Raw genomic sequence first — 17,840 nt, forward strand, 5'->3', positions numbered from 1 at the left:
CACTGCCTAGTGTGGATACCGTGAACTATGTCCCTGGAAGAATGGACCTACCTCGTATCTCCAAGGGATTCTAGACCTCATGGTACAGCAGTTAGGCTACCATGAAAGGAGCAGGTCCAGGATTTTGTGAAATAAGGCAGTGAGGAGCTTCAAAGAATACCAGAACACTTGACACCTTTCTCTCTTTTGCTCTCTGAAACTTCCCTGAGATCCTTTCAACTCAGATACAGGAACAAGGGACAGAGTGGGATAAAGCAGGGGATCCCTCTCAAAGCAGGGGATGGTTGACTAGAAATATGAAGTTAGTGATGCCTATCTTGCACCCAGTTCAGACCTGGTTCGGGGCTAGGTGATTCTAACCCATGTCTGGCGTATGGCAGGTGGAGGCTCTGTCTTTCACACTAGTGGTAGCTCTTTCTGACTCTGTGGTACCCATTCAGACTAGAGCAGCAGTGCACCTTTGGGTGAACCACTCACGAAGTGGGTTTGCGAAAATTTATATTCTGACCTCAAAGAGACAGAACAGGAAAAGAAGCATGATTCCTCTTCTTGGAGGTCCAGTGGTGAGATAAAGCCAAGGAGATGCCAAGATCAGGGATGCAGGAGCCATGTCCAAGACTCAGGCCTGAACCCTGTCAGACAGCAATAAACACATGCTCATCTACCATTAGCTCTTGGTCATTCATTCTTGTGGTTGGCCAGTAGTCAAGCCAGTAGAGAAACAATGCTATGTTATTTGAAGTGGGATTTCATAATTGGATTTGATAATAGGTGTATCTGATTAAGGCAATCTAGGTCTTCAAATAACTGGACCACTATAAGATAAGAATATGCAGGTTACACGAAAAAGTTATCCTCCCTCCTCATCAGATCAGAGTCAAGGAAACTCATTGTGGTCCTGATGTATGGCTTTCCTCAGGATGGAGCATAGATGGGAAAGAACAAAGTGTTTACTAGAATAGAATGACATTTGGAATCCGATCAGTGTTAGTACTACTAAGATCTGTTTTTGCTTTTGTTTTTGTTTTTTTAACTCAGAATACTGCTGACACCAAATGTGTGGGTTTTCCACACCAGGCAATTCCCTAACTTATTGTGGACATCAACTGGTGTCTACAACTTAACTCCATGCTGACGCTAACTACCCAGAGTTAACACAGACCTCACAGATGAAGGGCTCAGATCCACCAGACAGCCCCCCACCCAGACACCAGTTACAGTGAATAGATCCCCATGTTACCCACACTTCTGAGGGACTTGGCTATAAGTTGGAAGTTCCCATGATGCTCTCCTCAGGTTCTATAATTTGCTAGAAGGGCTCACAGAATGCAGGGAAACACTTCACTTACTACTACCAGTTGATTATAAAGGATATTATGAAGAATACAGATGAATAGCCAGATGGAGGGGGTATATCAGGTAAGGCCCAGAAGGGTAAGGAGGGTAAGGCTCCTGTCTGGAGCACAGGTACATCTGTCCTTGTAGAGTTTGAGTGCATTATCCCTCCAGCATGCAAATGTGGTCACCAGCCCAGAGGCCCTCTGAGCCTCATCATTTAGAAGCTTTAATGGTGGTTTCGTCATGTAGGTCTGATAGGTTTTTAACTTTGCCTTCAGTCTTCCTTCTCTCTCCAGAGTTTGAGAAGTGGGGCCGAAAATTATAGGTTTCTAATCAAGGCTTGATCTTTCTGGTGACCATCCCCTTGAAGGTCTTTAGGGTCCCATCAAGAGTTGCTCCACTAGAAAAACAGAGGTCCCTGCCACCCAGGAAATTCCAAGGGATTTAGGAGTTCTGTGTTAGGAACAAAAGATGCTCATATCAGTTGTATCACTCATAAAATTCCAAGGGGATTTGGGAACTTTATGCTATGAACTGGAACAAAGATAAATATATTTCTTACATTATCACAGCAGGGGGATTTTCCTGAACAGAGCACATGAATTTTGAAAGAAGGACGGGATGAGAAATGTTCATTTCTTTGGCCTTTTATTCAGCAAGTATTTATTGAGCATCTTTAGTGGGCAGGACTCCTTACAAAGTACTTTGACAAAAGCAAGGATGAGTCATCCAAGTCTTGTCTGCAAGGAGGCTAGCATCAGCAACAAACTGAGCAAACTAGCGTTGAACCAGTTTTGAGTGCTGAGCTAGCATTGAGACTAGCATTGAGCAAACAAATGAAAAATGTTCCTTGAGAGCCTGCTGTGTGCTGGGCCCTATGAAGACCCCAAGGATTTAGTGACGAACCAGCAGGTACAGTCCCTGCCTCCAAAAAAAATGGGGAAGACTGATCTTGAATAGTAATAGCAAGTGTGGTGAGTGTTTAGAAGGGGAATGTTCATGGGCCCACAGCAATGTCTAGTAGGGAGTTTAATTCTCAACAGGGGGTCACGATGGTCCCCTGAAGCAATGACAGTTACACTGAGATCTGAAAGCAGAGTGATGGCTAGAGAAGTGAATGGGGGTTGCAGAGCAATGACAGAGGGTCATCCCCAACAGAAGAAGCAGCATATGACCTTTCCAGTCAGAAAGGAGCTTGGTCCTTATATATAACAGGATTCTGAATAACAGGATTTCAGATTCAATCCTAAAGGTGTTAGAAAGCCACTGAGGCAGGATGGCCTTCTAAAAGACCAGAGTACTCTGTTGAGGAAAGGTTATATGGGCAGACCATTAGGAGGGCATTGATGCAATTCAAGCTAGGGAGAATGGTGGTTTAGACTAAAGTGTCATCAGTGAGGATAAAGAGCTATTTCGGAGGAAATATAATAGCACTTGTTGGGCTTGGGGAGTGAGTAGGAATCAGGGAACACCCAAGTTTCTGACATGAGGAACTGGGTGGATGTTGGGGCCCTGTAAAGGACAGGAGATGCCAGAGGAAACTCAAGTTTAGGGGACTGGGATGATGAACTCTGTGCATCAATTTTCCACATCTGTAAAATGGGTTGGTGTAAGTTAATGAGTAAACATTAAGCACTTAGAACAGTGCGTGACATGTAGTGACACTACATAAATGCATGAGGTGCTTGAGGGACATCAAAATAGGCACAGGAGGCAGTTAGGTCCCAGGGGCTGGAGCTCAGGAGACTAGTGGACTGTTTAAGAGAGTTTAGGGTAGTGACAGTCCTTGGGAATGACTGAGAAGTCATCACCTGGGGAAGCATATGGGAAGGAGACCCCAGGATCCAGGATGGTACCCTGAGGGAATTCAACGTTTGATGGCAGGAGAGAAGACAAGTCATCAAGGGAGCCCAAGACGAACATAGAGCAAAGCAGGAGGGATTGCCAGAGAGTGTGGCTGTCATTGCAGAAACCAGGGGAGATTCCATAAGGAACGAATGGTCTGCAGTCAGTCATAGGCTATCTGGGCTGAGCCAGATCGCCAAGAAATATCCATTGATTTAATGACAGAGACCACTGGCGAAAGAAGACAGGTGTATAAATAACTAGAATCCAAGGCTGAATGTAACTGTTCTGAAGTTCAGGAAGGGAGAGGTGGTCTTACCTGGGAATGGCCATGAAAGGATCGCTGGAAGAGGCTGACCATGAGCCTGGGTGGATTAGACCAGGTCTATGGGGTGGGTGGTCACTGTGTCAGCAAAAGAAGAAATGCAGTTTACACTGGGACGTGTAAGGTGCACATATCTTTCTTTTTTCTTTGATTTCTGATTCTGACCATGGAAAGGAGATTCACCAGAAACTTTAAGCAGGACTCTGGGAATCTTGACGGATGTTACTGGGATATGTCGAGAATAATTCTAGGGAAGAACCTTTGTTTAGCATTAGATCTGCCAGAGTCTTTAGTTCCAAAGGCAGGTGAACTGATGGACATTGTCTCAAATTATCTTTGCATGTGCTGCCCAAGATGGCAGCCACTGGTCACTTGGGGCTGCTACGTACTTGAGATGTGGCTGGTCTGAACTGAGAGGATCTAGAATAATGAAATACACACCAGATTTTGATAACTTAGATACTTTATGTTCTTTTTTTTTTCAAACTCACTGATCATTTTCTATTAATTACATGTTGAAATGATTATATTTTAGATATTTTGGATTAAATGAATTATAATTAAAATTTAACTTCACCTTTTACTTCTTTATCTTTACTGTGACTAGAAAATTTAAAAAATACATGTGGCTCACATTATAACTCTATTGCACAGTTCTGATCTATAGAAAGGAAACTCTTCAATTGTCTCCCTTGAATAAAAGTATAGGGAAAAGAGATTTTTGATATTTTAGACTCTCATACCTTCTTAGATATTACTTTCACTATTTATCATTTTTGAAAGTATAAAGATTATTAATAGTGTGCTTTATTGTCTTAATGCAAGAATTGCTTTTGATTAAAAAAAAAAAACCTCACAGTAATTGAGTTGAAAAGCACACTATGTTCTCCATGGACCATTAACTGTTTCTTTGATGAGCTTTGGCATAGCTCATGAATCACAGGAGAAATATCTTCAATAAGAGAGCTTTTTAGAGGCCCTCTAGCACAACCAAATCTACGGTGTCCCTCTGAAGTACCTATAGAATTGGATGGCATCACCCAAATTTGATGACATCAGAAACTACCCAATTCTATTTCTCAGAAAGTGTGGGCTAGCCTGGCAGAGCTCCCAGCCTTATGTGGGTGGAGGGGCTGCCTCTGATAGGCACATGTCCACAGGAAGCAGATCAGTGCCTCCCTGGCCATGGCAAAGTCTTACTGCCAGGAGAATTGGTCAGCTTCTTGTCGTCACCAGCTCTCCTCAGCCTGTGCTGGGACCATGCTGAAGTTTGGAGAGTCAGAGAATTTCTGGGGGAGAAACTCAAAGGCCTGAGAGACTTGCAGGGTGGGGGCAAAACCCAGACATGTAGACTGACTGCTTTCTTTGTCAGGCTTTGACTTATGATGTTGACAAGTTTAAGAAGGACAAGAGAAGGAAGACCAGAGACCTGGGGCAAGAGGGTTAGGAGCAACAGAGCAAGGCAGAAAGGAGATGGGCAGGGAGCAGGGGGCCTGGAGGAGGAGGACATATTTGTAGAGACAAGTGGGAGTGGACAGGAAGTAAGGGAAGTGTGGATAGAAGCAGCCCAGCCTTGGTTGGGTGCAAGGGAATGGGAATGGGGTAGGGCTACAATTCTAGCAGAAGAATTGCCCTATCATACTTTTGCTGTTCTCTGGAGGAAGGTAGTAGGCTGAGGGATAGGTTTGGGGGGAATTGCAATTTCCTGTAGCACTGAATATTCTAATGTCAGCCATCTCAGACCTCTCTCTTGTCTTTTCAGGATGAATTGGATCTCACAGACAAAAACCGGGAGGCTGTGTTCGCACTGCCTCCGGAGAAGAAATGGCAGATCTACTGCAGCAAGAAGAAGGTGCCGTGGCTGACCCCTTCCGCTGCCACCTCAGGGTCCCCAGCACGGGGCAGCTCTTGCCCCCATGCTTTGCTCGCTCATTCAACAGATATTATACCCCGGCACCATTCTAGGTGTTGGAGGAACAACCGTGAATAAATCAGGATAAAAAATTCCCTGCTCTCATGGAGCTTACACTCAGGGAAATGGGATTCTGTTTTTCAAAAACCCTTGATGCAGGTGCCTACTGGGTTCCAGGAGTGGGGCTGGGTCAAGGAGATGACAGTCTCAGAGATGACAATATCACTCCCTTCCCACACCCGCTTGGAGGGCGTGCTGCCTTGTGCCATACCCGAGGGACACTTTGTTGTAAGGACTGAGTTGGAGGTGAGGGTGGCCTCTTCTGGATCTTTGCCCCCCCCACCCTGTCCCAGGCTCAGCCTCACAGGGTCACACACTAGTCCCCATTCTCCCCACCCTCTCCTTGCTCTCTTCTCCTTCACTAAAAGATGCCATTGGTCTCCTGAGTAAGGAGTGCCAGGCTCCAGTCTGGCTTCTTTAGCTCTTATCTCCTCCCCTCTGCTTCCCAGCAGTGGTGCTTTTTTCTCTCTTGGTCTTCCTCCATTTCTCTCTCTTGCTCATCTCTTTCTCTCTCTATCCCTCTTGCCCCCTTTTTATTTTAGTCTTTTTCTTTCATTCTGTTTTTCTTGGCCCATCTTCTTCATCTCCCCTCCACCCTCCCATTTTTCAGACTTGCAGTTGTTCCTTTGATGTCAGAGTATAGGAATTTGGGAGTTAGGACCCAGTTATTCCTGTGCCTGAAGCACAGACCTGCTCCCTCCTGGGAGAAGAGAGGCAGGTGGGCAGTTCTGAGCCATTGCCCCTTCATGTTCCCTAAGCCCATTTGTTCATGGCTCTTATCCTCTTTCCCAGGTTATTTGTCCCATCTGAGGCTCCATGACCTTATAAAATTGGAGGAATTAGAATGCTACACCATTCTGGAATTGAAAGGAGCTCAGAAACAATTCAGTCTAGTCCTTTCTTCTGCATATGAAGAAAGGACAGCCTAGGGAGGCTGCGTATGAAGAAGGGACAGCCTAGGGAGGCAGTGGACTTGCCCAAAGGTCCCAGCCAGTTATGGCCAGTGGTTGCACCATTGCTAAAATCCAGACTGGCTGGAGTCCAAGAGCCTGTGGCAAGATGTAGAGGCTGTGCACACAGCAGTCTGGTATACTTGATGCACATTTATTAGGCACCTGGACAATACCATACGCTGTGTCCAGGAATCTCATTGTGAGAAAGAAGGTCTTAAAAAAAGCTCAAGTCATGGGAGGGAAGGAGGGATGGAGGAGAAAATTAACTTCGGGAGTAGCTAATCATGTCTGGTGCTTCTCCACTCTCCAAATTGATTTACCGTGAAGTTCCTGTCAGTTGATCTCTTACACGCCTGAAATAAAAAAAAAAAAAATTACCAAAATGTAAGGACCTCTTGTTCTACCTTCCAAACCAAATTACAAGTAATCTTCCCCCACACTTTCACACACCCCTGAAGTGACACTTCCTCTGTCTGTAAGACCCTCCCCACCTGCCCTAGGTTTAGTAATCTTTAATAACTCTGTCCTTTTAGAGTCCCCTTGATGAGCCTTCTGTGTTAGATGTCCCCAACCTGGGTTTCCACGACCCACTATAGACAGTTCTACCATAGAGCATTTATCACTCTGCCTCTGGCACTAGACCAACGTATGGAGGGCAGGGATTGACATTTTGCTCAGTACTTTAAGGGCTCAGTACAGTGATTGGCATGTAGTAGGTGTTCATTTAATGCATATGGAAGGGTTACATGATGAGCTGGCAAAGGCAAGAAAGTATGTTTTTATGGTACATTTATTTTTGTTTCTGTGATCCCCTCCCCAAGGTCAGAAGATAGAATTTGGGGGCTTCAGGCATGAAGAGTTAACACATAGCCATGTGAAGTCACAAAGACCAAATCAAGGCAGCTTTCTCACTGGTCTGTAACTTGGATTTTAGGAGAGAAAATTGTAAAGCCCGAGTAGATGTAGCTGAGGATGCAGGGTAAAGTCCAGGTCATCGGGCAGACAGGTGGTATATCAGAGAGGTTTTGGAGGAGGAGGTAAGTGTTGGTGCAGATTTGAAAGCAAGAAATTAGCAGAAGGCAGGTGAGGGGGAACGTCCAAATGGGATGGGGATAGGAAGGAGCAGGGTGTGTGTAATGCCCAGAAGCAGATTCTTTGGCTAGAGGAGAGGGCTAGATTTTCAATGAGCATTAATATTTATTTAGCTTTCATTGTTCTTGCCCATCCTTGGGGAGGAGTTGAGGCTTTCCCTTGGAACCTGAGGGCTGGGCCAAAGGCCTCTGCCCTGGGTTCTGCCTCACAGCTACACTGACCCTTCCTGAGTCTCTCCCAAACCCAGGGCCTTGGAAACCTCTTTCCTTCTTTTCCTAAACTTGCTATTTACTTAGCACCTATCATGTGCCAGGCACTGCACCAAATGCTTTGTATCTGTGCTTCTCCAATGATCTCAGAGAAAGACCAAGTTTTTAAATTTCCAAACTGTCACAAACCAATACTTTTGTAAAATATAGTAAGAATGATCTTATTAGAACAGTAAAATTTGAAAACCCAGATGTACAAGCTATAAGCACAGATTTTTATTCGGTTCAACAGACATAAAATTATATTTTATTAAAAAGACATAGGGGCACATGGGTGGCTCAGTTGGTTAAGCGTCTGACTTTGGCTCAGGTCATGATCTCATGGTTCATGAGTTTGAGCCCCACGTTGGGCTCTGTGCTGACAGCTCAGAACCTGGAGCCTGCTTTGGATTCTGTGTCTCCCTCTTTCTCTGCCCCTCCCCTGCTCATGCTCTGTCTCTCAAAAATAAATAAATGTTAAAAAAATAAAAAGATCAAATTTAAAAAGAGAACCAATATAAGAAAAAAAGAATGTATTTTTAATTATGTATATGTATATAATACATATGTAATACATATGTAATATATGTATGTAATACACACACACACACACACACACACACATAGTGTTCATTGAAAGTATATACACCTATGTGGTTTGTGGTTTATGCCCATGTCTTTGGCTGGTCAGTCCATTCAGTGTTCATTATCTACACTCTACCAAGGAAGAAATGGAAGCCTGGAGAGATTTTGTAACTTCCTCAAACTTCTCCGCATCTAGGTGGCACTGAAAAATGAATCTGCTGACAGGGAATGAAACTCAGGAACTCAGGCCATGGGCCTGTCTTGCCAGTTGGTCAGACAGTCTTTCTTCTTGTTCCAGGAACAGGAGGACCCCAACAAGCTGGCGACCAGCTGGCCGGACTATTACATCGACCGCATCAACTCCATGGCTGCGGTGAGCAATGGCTCCTCCCTTGCCCTGGACCCCCCCCCCCCCCCCCGGAAAAGCTATGGTGGAGAGTGATCTTCCCAGTTTTGTCCCTGCACTTCACACCCCACTCAGTGAGGATCAGCAGCTTTCCAGTTATTCCCGAGATTTTATCATAATCCCTCCCTCTCTTGTGTGACTCTAGAGTCCCCCAACCATTTAAACACCCATTAACCAGGGTGCCAGGATGGCTCAGTCGGTTAAGTGCATGACTCTTGGTTTCAGCTCAGGTCATGATCTCATGGTTTGTGAGATCGAGCCCCACATCAGGCTCTGTGCTAACAGCACAGAGCCTGCTTGGGATTCTCTCTCTCTCCCCCACTCCCTGCTCTGTCTCTCTGTCTCTCTCTCTCTCTCTCTTTCTTTAAAAATAAATAAACATTAAAACAAAAACATCTATTAACCATTTGTATTTCACACAGTCTTGGGAAACAAGCTGAGCCAATAATTCTCCCTATTTCACAGATGAGGAAAGTGACGTCTAGGACTGGAGCTTGGCTCTTCTCAGAATTTGGTGTTCTTAGTGAAGGAACCATTCCTGGAGGCCCTGCCCTTCCTGAGGCGAGGGTGGCTCCTGTGTCACACCTGGGTGTGGGGGGGTGGGGTGGTTCAGGGAGCTGGGGCTCAGGCAGCCCAGCAGGACCTCTGCCCCCTTCCACCTACCTCAGATGCAGAGTCTGTACGCTTTTGATGAGGAGGAGACAGAGATGAGGAACCAAGTTGTGGAAGACCTGAAGACGGCTCTCCGGACACAGCCCATGAGGTGACCCATTGTGTTTCCTCTTCCTACTTACTTTGGTGGTTCCCTTCCCTTGGTGGTTCCCCTCAATTTCCTGAAGCTTCACCCAATGCTCTGCTCCCAACTCAGTCCCCTTATAGGCTCCACCCCTGGGCATCGCCTAGAGTTCCTCCCACTCAGCTGTACTTGCAACCTCCCACTCTTCCTCCCTCTGAGGAGCTGGGAAGCTGCCAGAGGACGGGCATGCAGGGAGCCAGGGCAAAGAGCATGTGAATGTGACATAAAACTTAGGTCCTGAAGAGCTATCTGAGCAGAAACTTAGGGCAGGTGCTTTTTTGTCTTGGAAAAACAGAATGGGACATAGGGTGGTGGCCTTATGGACAAGGTGTAGAAGAAAGAGCTCTGTGAATGAGTGCCCCAGCCTAGGGGGAGACGTGGTGTCTGTGGACAAGAATCCGCCATGTAGAGGAGGTGTGATACAGTCCAGGAAAAGGGAATGATTTCTCAAATGCTAAGAAGAAGGACCCTTCCCCTTTCCAGGACCACACTGTGTAAAGGTCCAAAGTGGGCAAAGAGCCATAGATTCTCTTTGTGCCTGGGAGCTGGATTGCACCTGCTTGTGGGAGCTGTTAAATTTTCAGCAGTTTTGCAAGCTGTTTGTTAAACGTAACTATAGTTAGAATATAACATATAAACTTAAAACTAAATAAATAATATCAAAAACAAAAGTAATTAAGTATTTGAAACTTATTACTCTCTAATTACCCAGTGATCTTACTACAGTTTAGTTTTATGTATGCTGTTTACTGTCATATATACTCTTGAGTTTACACCCATTGTATAAGCATGGTGGAAATATTGTTGACCCTGAACAAGGCAGGTGTTAGGGGCGCTGACTCCCACACAGTCAAAAATCCACATATATATAACTTTGACTCTCACCAAACTCAACTACTAACAGTCTACCATTGACCAGCAGCCTTACCAATAACACAAACAGTTGATCAACACATATTTATAAGTTATATGTATTATATACAGTATTCTTATAATAAGGTAAGCTAGAGAGAAGAAAATGTTAAGAATATCTTAAGGAAAATACATTTATAGTATTGTACTGTGTTTGTTGAAAAAAATTCCCATAGAAGTGGACCTATACTGTTCAAACCCATGTTATTCAAGGGTCAACGGCACAATAAACATCTCTTGGAAGGCAGGCATCTCTTTCCAACTTCCCAACTCCACATTCAAAGATGTCACATTGATATCTTTGAAATCAGCTATGCTAGCAGTATTTATACCATGGAAATTGGAAGACACTACAATCGGGCCTTTTCTTCCTTCTTCAGAGAGCCAGTTGTTAAATGTTTACCAGTGGGTCTGCCTGAGTGAGTGAGTGAGTGAGTGAGTGAGTGAGTGAGTGGTCTGGGCTGAGCTTCCTACTTCCGGAGCCTGAAACTAAAGCCTCAGGAGAATGGGAGTGCCTTAATCTTTCTGGCTGCTCAGGTGTGGGTGGGAGGCTGGTATGGGAAGGGGACGCAGGAAGGATGAGGACATCGGGAAGGAGAGGGGTTGAGAGAAGGCTTCCAGGTTTGTCTTCCACTTCGATTTATTTTTCTTTCCTTTAATAAAATTCTGATTAAGTTACAGTCATGGTGGAAATTCTGTGGTATACAGAAAACATATAATAGAAACAAATATACCCATTTTAACAACTTATTTTGAGAGTATATTCTATTTTGTAGGCATATCTATATAATAATATGGAAGTACAACAAATACACTTGGGATCAAACATATTAATTAGATAAAACGTCTCCCTCAGTTCCATTTATGACTTTTCCTTAGATCATTATTCTTCCACTAAATCAAGTGTTCAAAGCCTCTTGTGTATGTGTGCGTGTGCACACGTGTGCCACGAATGGCTCTGGCACTGGATGAAACCTAATGACTGCTTATCAGAATGATGTGTTTAAATAATAAAGTAGATAAAAATAGATAAGATTAAAAATAAACCAATTAAATGGAAACACAGTTAACCAAATATTAAACATTTGTGAGATAGCAATATATGTGCTGCTTTATGCCTTAAAGAGCAAGAACTAGCAGCTACCATAATTTTGAAGGGCTGATACTTATAACAATTATAATTTGATATGAAAATAGCTGATTTCTTTGAGTGACAAAGTCACATTCTGATAATAACCACAGTGTATTGCCTACATTCATCAGCAAAGGAAATGGTACATTTCACATAGAGGTTACCAAAAATAAAAGTCTAACTTTTTTTTTTCTCCATCCAAGTTCATAGATCCCTGCATGTTAGCCATAGACCCCTTAGGAGAACACAGACTCCAGGTTAAGAACCCCTGAACTAAATGGTTTTTAATGCTTTCTGTTACCATTCAAGATAACTTAGCTATTTTCTTAAGGATCTCTTGAAGAGCACCTTTCTTAGCCTCGGTCCTGTGACTCAGTGACTCTGATGCATCCCCCACCCGCCCCCATCTGGAAGTCCTCTTTGTCTTCTGACTGTATTTGTGTTAATTCCCATCCTCACTGGAGATGAATTTTCAGGTTTAACAGCCATGATAATTACAGTGATAATTACTACGGTCATTCCCTTCACGTATACCCCATCGTAGCTATGCAACTGTCAGTTAATGACCTGCAAATTCATGGTATTTAAGGTGCAAATAAGGCATGAGTCTGCTGTGAGGGTGATAGGATTTCAGTGCTTTAGGAAAACTCTATAAATGAGCCAAGTGGCTACTGTAGGTACGACACAGTGGTCGCAGGTAACAGGGTAACTATTGGCAAATGTTACAGAATAATATGCAAATTCAGGATATCGGTTGTGCTGATGGCTCTGGCCTGGACAGGTTTGTGACACGCTTCATTGAACTGGAGGGTTTGACTTGTCTGCTGAATTTCCTCCGGAGCATGGATCACGCTACTTGTGAAAGTCGCATCCACACCTCCCTCATCGGTTGCATCAAGGCTCTGATGAACAACTCCCAGGGGCGGGCACATGTGCTGGCGCAGCCGGAGGCCATCAGCACCATTGCACAGAGCCTGCGCACAGAGAACAGCAAGACCAAGGTGGCCGTGCTGGAGATCCTGGGTGCTGTGTGCTTGGTGCCCGGAGGCCACAAGAAGGTGCTTCAGGCCATGCTACACTACCAGGTGTATGCAGCTGAGCGGACACGCTTTCAGGTGAGGGCCCTAGTGGGGGCTTCCTTAGAAAGACTTAAGGGCCCTTAAGAGATACAGGTTTGGCTGAGAAAATGGATTCTTCACTGGACCGTGGGTTCTTTGAGGCTGGACTATGGGTCTGTGGCTCTACATCTCTGAGCCCCGTGCCTGGCTAATCATAGGGGCTCATCAAAGTTGAACCGAATGCAGTTGCGGGGGCTAAGATTTTAGGTCCTCTGCCTCGGCCAGTGCTTACTGTGGGCACCCCAGGAAGAGTGCTAGAAGCTCATGCCGTGCTTTTTTCTTCTCCCTGGCCTGCCCCAGAAAAGTAATGAGATAGTAAGTATAAAGTGTCTTATGTAGACTCAGTATCAACAGATCTGAAATGTCAGATCTGTAGTACAAACTCCATGGTTTATCTACCAGTATAGGCTATTTGTTTATTCTGTCATCAAACATTTTTAAGCACCTACTCTGTGCAGAAAGTGGGCCCTGACCTTTTGCAGAAGATGCCGAAGAGGTAAAAGGCAGTGTCCGTGCTGTCAAGAAGCTGGGCAGGAAGATTTATGAACCATAAACAGCTAGAGCTGTAAACAGCTGTAAAGTGCCAAGGCAGCACTTCGGCACTGCCCCCACAAAATAAACTAAGCCACGGAGGTGAGTAGAGAGGAGGCAAGGCAGAACTGAGACAGAGGTGTGGAGAGGCAAAGGATGGTTCTTGGAAAAGCTGAGCTTTTGGGAAGGTCCGAGGTAAGCTGGATAGATGGGGTAGAGAGAGTGTAGGGGGTATGCTAGGCAGCTAGAATGGCGGGGGCGCACATGCAGAGGCAGGACCTGTAAGATCCTGAGCCTGCCTTTCCTCTTCGGTCCTGCCTTTCCATCCAGACACTGCTGAATGAGCTAGACCGAAGTTTGGGCCGGTACCGGGATGAAGTGAATCTGAAAACAGCCATCATGTCCTTCATCAACGCTGTCCTCAATGCTGGAGCTGGAGAGGTGAGGCATCTCTTGCCCTTACTGTTTGTGGACTTTCTGGATCCCGGGGTAGTATGTGCAAGTGCCTCCTGGAGAAGTGGCAGAGAAAAGGGGCCAAGACCGCTGGTTGGTGTGGTTTCTACTATCAGCATCGTCTTTAGATTATCTTTATCAACTCTTGCCTCCTTCACTTGGGGCTGAGAAAGAATAGCTTGTCATGTACCTTACTGTCATGAAGGGTTCTTGGGGAGATTCTTCCATGGGTAACATCATGTATTATGTGTAGTCTGGACAAACCTCAAGCTTGGCTGGCTGATGCTGGCTTCTCATTTATGGAAGGAGGGCAAGTGTTGGTTCTTCTTTCTAGAGCTTTCTAAAGACCTACTTCTGGACTCATTTCCGAGTTGGCTTGTCATGCCCTCTGGCACCTTCTTTTAGGGGGTATGGCTCCTGATTTTCCTTCCTTTGGGGTCAGAATGGGGTTCTCAGGCCATAAAAACAGCAACAGTTGAAGAAGACCTTGAAAAGCAGGTGAACTCCCCAAATGCTAAGGGGATCAGATACCCTGATCAAAGTCAGTTTGTTGAAGGACAAAAAGGGGCAACTTAATGATCTCTACTTTTCCCTCTTTTTTGCTAGCATGCTTTTCTTGCATCCAGTCCTGATGAGCTGAGTTAGGTGAGGTGGGTTGGGGGAATAATCTGTCCCTAAGATGCTGATATCACCTTGGTCAATACTAGCTGTTATGACTAACATTTGTTCTGATTAGTTGGTGACCATACTTCATTAGGTAATTTTTAATGAATATCACCCCTGTAGGTAAGTAGTATCATTCCCATTTTAAAGATGAGGAAACTAAGGCTCTCCCAAAGTCACAAAACTAGTGAGTGTCAGAGCAGGGATTTAAACCAAGATTTATCTGATGTCAAAGTTTATATTCTACATCACTCTACAGTGATGCTCTTTGATGCCAAAGGCTGAGAAAATTGGTAAGAGACTTACAGAAGTGAATCAGGAAACCTAATGGGAGTAAATAACAAGGTCAAAGGTGTCTCCTCCCGCCCTTTCTTGAAACTCTGGGACTAGAAGTAGTTCCAGATGGGTTGTTGCAGGTGGTGTGGGATGATGACTGGAGTAGTGATGAGGGGGCCACTGGGGACTCTTGTGGAAGAGCCACAAGCTGATGAGTCTGTTCCTCCCTTGGGGACCCCCAGGATAATCTGGAGTTCCGCCTACATCTACGGTACGAGTTCCTGATGCTGGGAATCCAGCCTGTGATTGACAAACTCCGGCAGCACGAGAATGCCATCCTGGACAAGTAAGGCTCAGCCACCTGTCCCCACTGCAGATGTATGGGAACAGTACCTCAGTTGGGGATGATCAGGACTTTCAAGGAGGCTGCCCTTCCCACTGGAGACCACCTGCCATACCCAGTATCAATGCAGAATCAGCTCTGTGGCCGGGGGGGGGGGGGAGGTGGATAGCAATCCCACCTCCTTGTCCCAGATCCTGTGTCCCTGCCTCCTCTCTTTGCTGACCCTCTTTCTCAGCTCTGATGTTATAGGCAGGTGAACCCAGTAGTCCTCAACCATGGCAGTACCTCCCTCCCAGGGGGCATTTGGAAACGTGGGGGTGTTCTTTGGTTTTAAGACTGGCTGGTTGGGAGATACTAACTGGTATTGGCTGTTGGAAACCAGGAGTGCTAAACATCCTGTAGAGCACTCCTGCTTAGCAAGGAAATGCCCCAGCCCAAATAAAAGTCCAGATAAAGGTCCTTGTTGATGAAAGGGTGCAATTAAATTCCTATATGTTCCCAGTGAACTCTGTCCCCTCTGGTTCTGTCCCATTGATATAGACTATTTTGTTGTCCTGGGTCTTAAGGGAAACAGGATAGATCCTTTTGAATTGGAGTTAGGGAGTGGTTGGGGTAGAAAATGAGAGAGTTTGGCTTTGAGAGCTGTCATGGGGACAGTATTAGAACCCTGGTGATGGCAGGGCAGTGGTCCTTGCCTGGGGGCAATTTTACTCCCAGAGGACATTTGGCTATGCCTGGAGACATTTTTGAAGGTGAGGGCTGCTACTGGCATCTAGGGGGTAGAGATCAGAAATGCTGTTGAACGTTCTACATCTCACAAATAAGCTTCCCACAACCAAGGATAATCTAGCCACAGATGTCAATAGTGCCCAAACTGAGAAAGATTGATCCTAGGCTAATGGGACCCTGGGCTGGCCTCCCTAAGGAAGGGACATGGGATTCTATTAAAGAGGAGAGTGTTGGCCTACAGAAAGGTGGCTTCCGTCTGGTTTTTCCTTGTCCTCACTGAATGAAGCTTTCAGATTTACTTGGTTGGGGGCTCAGTGGGACTTAACCCTCAACCAGGGATGTCATGGAGGTAATATCTAGTCTCTCTATCCCTCCATCCTATCTAGGCATTTAGACTTCTTCGAGATGGTCCGGAATGAGGATGACTTGGAGCTAGCCAGGAGGTTTGACATGGTGAGGAGCCTGAAGAAATGGGGTGACTGCAGGGTGGGGGGTCCCAGATGACCCCACAAGCATCTTCTCTGGATCCTGTGCTGTGATAGGTCCAGTGTTGGCTGGCTTCCCTGGTGAGTGGCCCCCATGGCCAAGTCCTACTTCTGGAGCCCAGCAGTGTGTTGGCTCTGTGGGGCCTCACCTGGTGGGGCATCTCCCCTGCTGGGAGATCGCAACCCCCAAAGGAAAGAGAGCCAGTTCCTACGCATGATTAGTCTCAAATGCCTCTCCTGGACTTTTCTCCCTGCCTTCCAGCAACTTCCCTGAGTCACCTTTCCCCATCACTAACCAGATCATGCTTCACTAACCAAATTGACTTTTTATTTAGGCCTCAGTAATCCTGAAAACACACAGTTTGGCTGCTTAAATAATGTATTAGAAAAGCTCTACCCAAATAGAAACCTACTTCTGGTGGTGCAGCAGTCACCAGGCCCCATCCCGTTATATTGTCACAAAAGCCCTGATTCACAGATAAGCAGACTGAGATTAGCTTGCCTGCTGCCACACAGTGAGAGGGTAGATCTTGGGTCTGAACCCCAGTTGTGTGCAGCTATTCTACATGGTTCTTGAGTTGTGTATGCCCATTTCTCTTAGTTTAACTAATAGTTCTCAGCCAGGAGTGACTTTGCTCCCTCCTCCCCCTGTGGACATTGGCAACGTCTGGAGACATTTTTCGTTATCGCGACTGGTGTGAGGTGGATGCCACTGGCATTTGATAGGTTTTGGCCAAGAATGTTGCAGAACAGCCTACAGGGAACAGGACAGCTCCCTACAACAAAGAATGATCCGGTTCAAGATGCCAATAGTGCTGAGGTTGAGAAATCCTGCTTCATATAATTAGGACATCTTCCTCCTCCTTTTCTCTGAGCCCCTCTCTCTCTCTCTCTCTCTCTCTCTCTCTCTCTCTCTCTTTAATATTTATTTATTTTTGAGAAAGAGAGAGAGAGAGAGCATGAGTGGGCAGAGAGAGAGGGAGACATAGAATCCGAAGCAGGCTCCAGGCTCTGAGCTGTCAGCACAGAGCCTGACACAGGGCTCGAACTCATAAACCACGAGATCGTGACCTGAGCCAAAGTGGGACACTTAACCAACTGAGACACCCAGGTACCCCAGTCTCTCTATTTTTTTTAAGTTTATTTATTTTTGAGAGAGGGGGAGCGGAGGGGGGGACAATCCCAAGTAGGCTCCATGCTACCAGCACAGAGTCTGACAGGGGGCTTGAACCCGTGAACCGTGAGATCATGACTTGAGCCAAAATCAAGAGTTGGACACCTGAGCCACCCAGGCACCTCTCTATGCCTCTCTTTTTAAGCCTGGGCCAGAAGCAGAAGAAGGAGCATTGTCCTGGGGAATGGGGTGCAGTGGATAGAAGCAGGGTTTTCTCCCCTCTTCTGCTGCTTGCCCCCTCCCCATTCACTGTTCCCTCTACTCCCTCAGGTTCACATCGACACCAAGAGTGCTTCCCAAATGTTCGAGCTGATCCACAAGAAGCTAAAGCACACGGAGGCCTATCCCTGCTTGCTGTCTGTCCTGCACCACTGCCTGCAGATGCCCTGTGAGTAGCTCACACTTGCCACTTCCTCAGCCGGCCTGAGCCTTGGCCGGGGACAGGTTGAGACAGGGTGTCAGGA

General features: G+C 45.8%; 1 protein-coding gene across 7 annotated transcripts in view; it reads left to right on the top strand.

Annotated features, from left to right (window-relative positions):
- Positions 1–17,840, top strand: part of DAAM2 (dishevelled associated activator of morphogenesis 2) — a 118,393-nt gene that overhangs the window by 64,945 nt on the left and 35,608 nt on the right. For all 7 annotated transcript variants that reach the window (XM_042938654.1, XM_042938655.1, XM_042938653.1 and 4 more), the window contains exons 3-10: positions 5,271–5,360; positions 8,657–8,731; positions 9,433–9,527; positions 12,386–12,719; positions 13,584–13,694; positions 14,888–14,991; positions 16,104–16,170; positions 17,647–17,764. In XM_042938654.1, the coding sequence (XP_042794588.1) occupies positions 5,271–5,360; positions 8,657–8,731; positions 9,433–9,527; positions 12,386–12,719; positions 13,584–13,694; positions 14,888–14,991; positions 16,104–16,170; positions 17,647–17,764 (994 nt within the window). The remainder of the gene's footprint in view (positions 1–5,270; positions 5,361–8,656; positions 8,732–9,432; positions 9,528–12,385; positions 12,720–13,583; positions 13,695–14,887; positions 14,992–16,103; positions 16,171–17,646; positions 17,765–17,840) is intronic.

The sequence above is a fragment of the Panthera leo genome, chromosome B2 (assembly GCF_018350215.1).
Source record: "Panthera leo isolate Ple1 chromosome B2, P.leo_Ple1_pat1.1, whole genome shotgun sequence".
NCBI lineage: Eukaryota > Metazoa > Chordata > Mammalia > Carnivora > Felidae > Panthera > Panthera leo.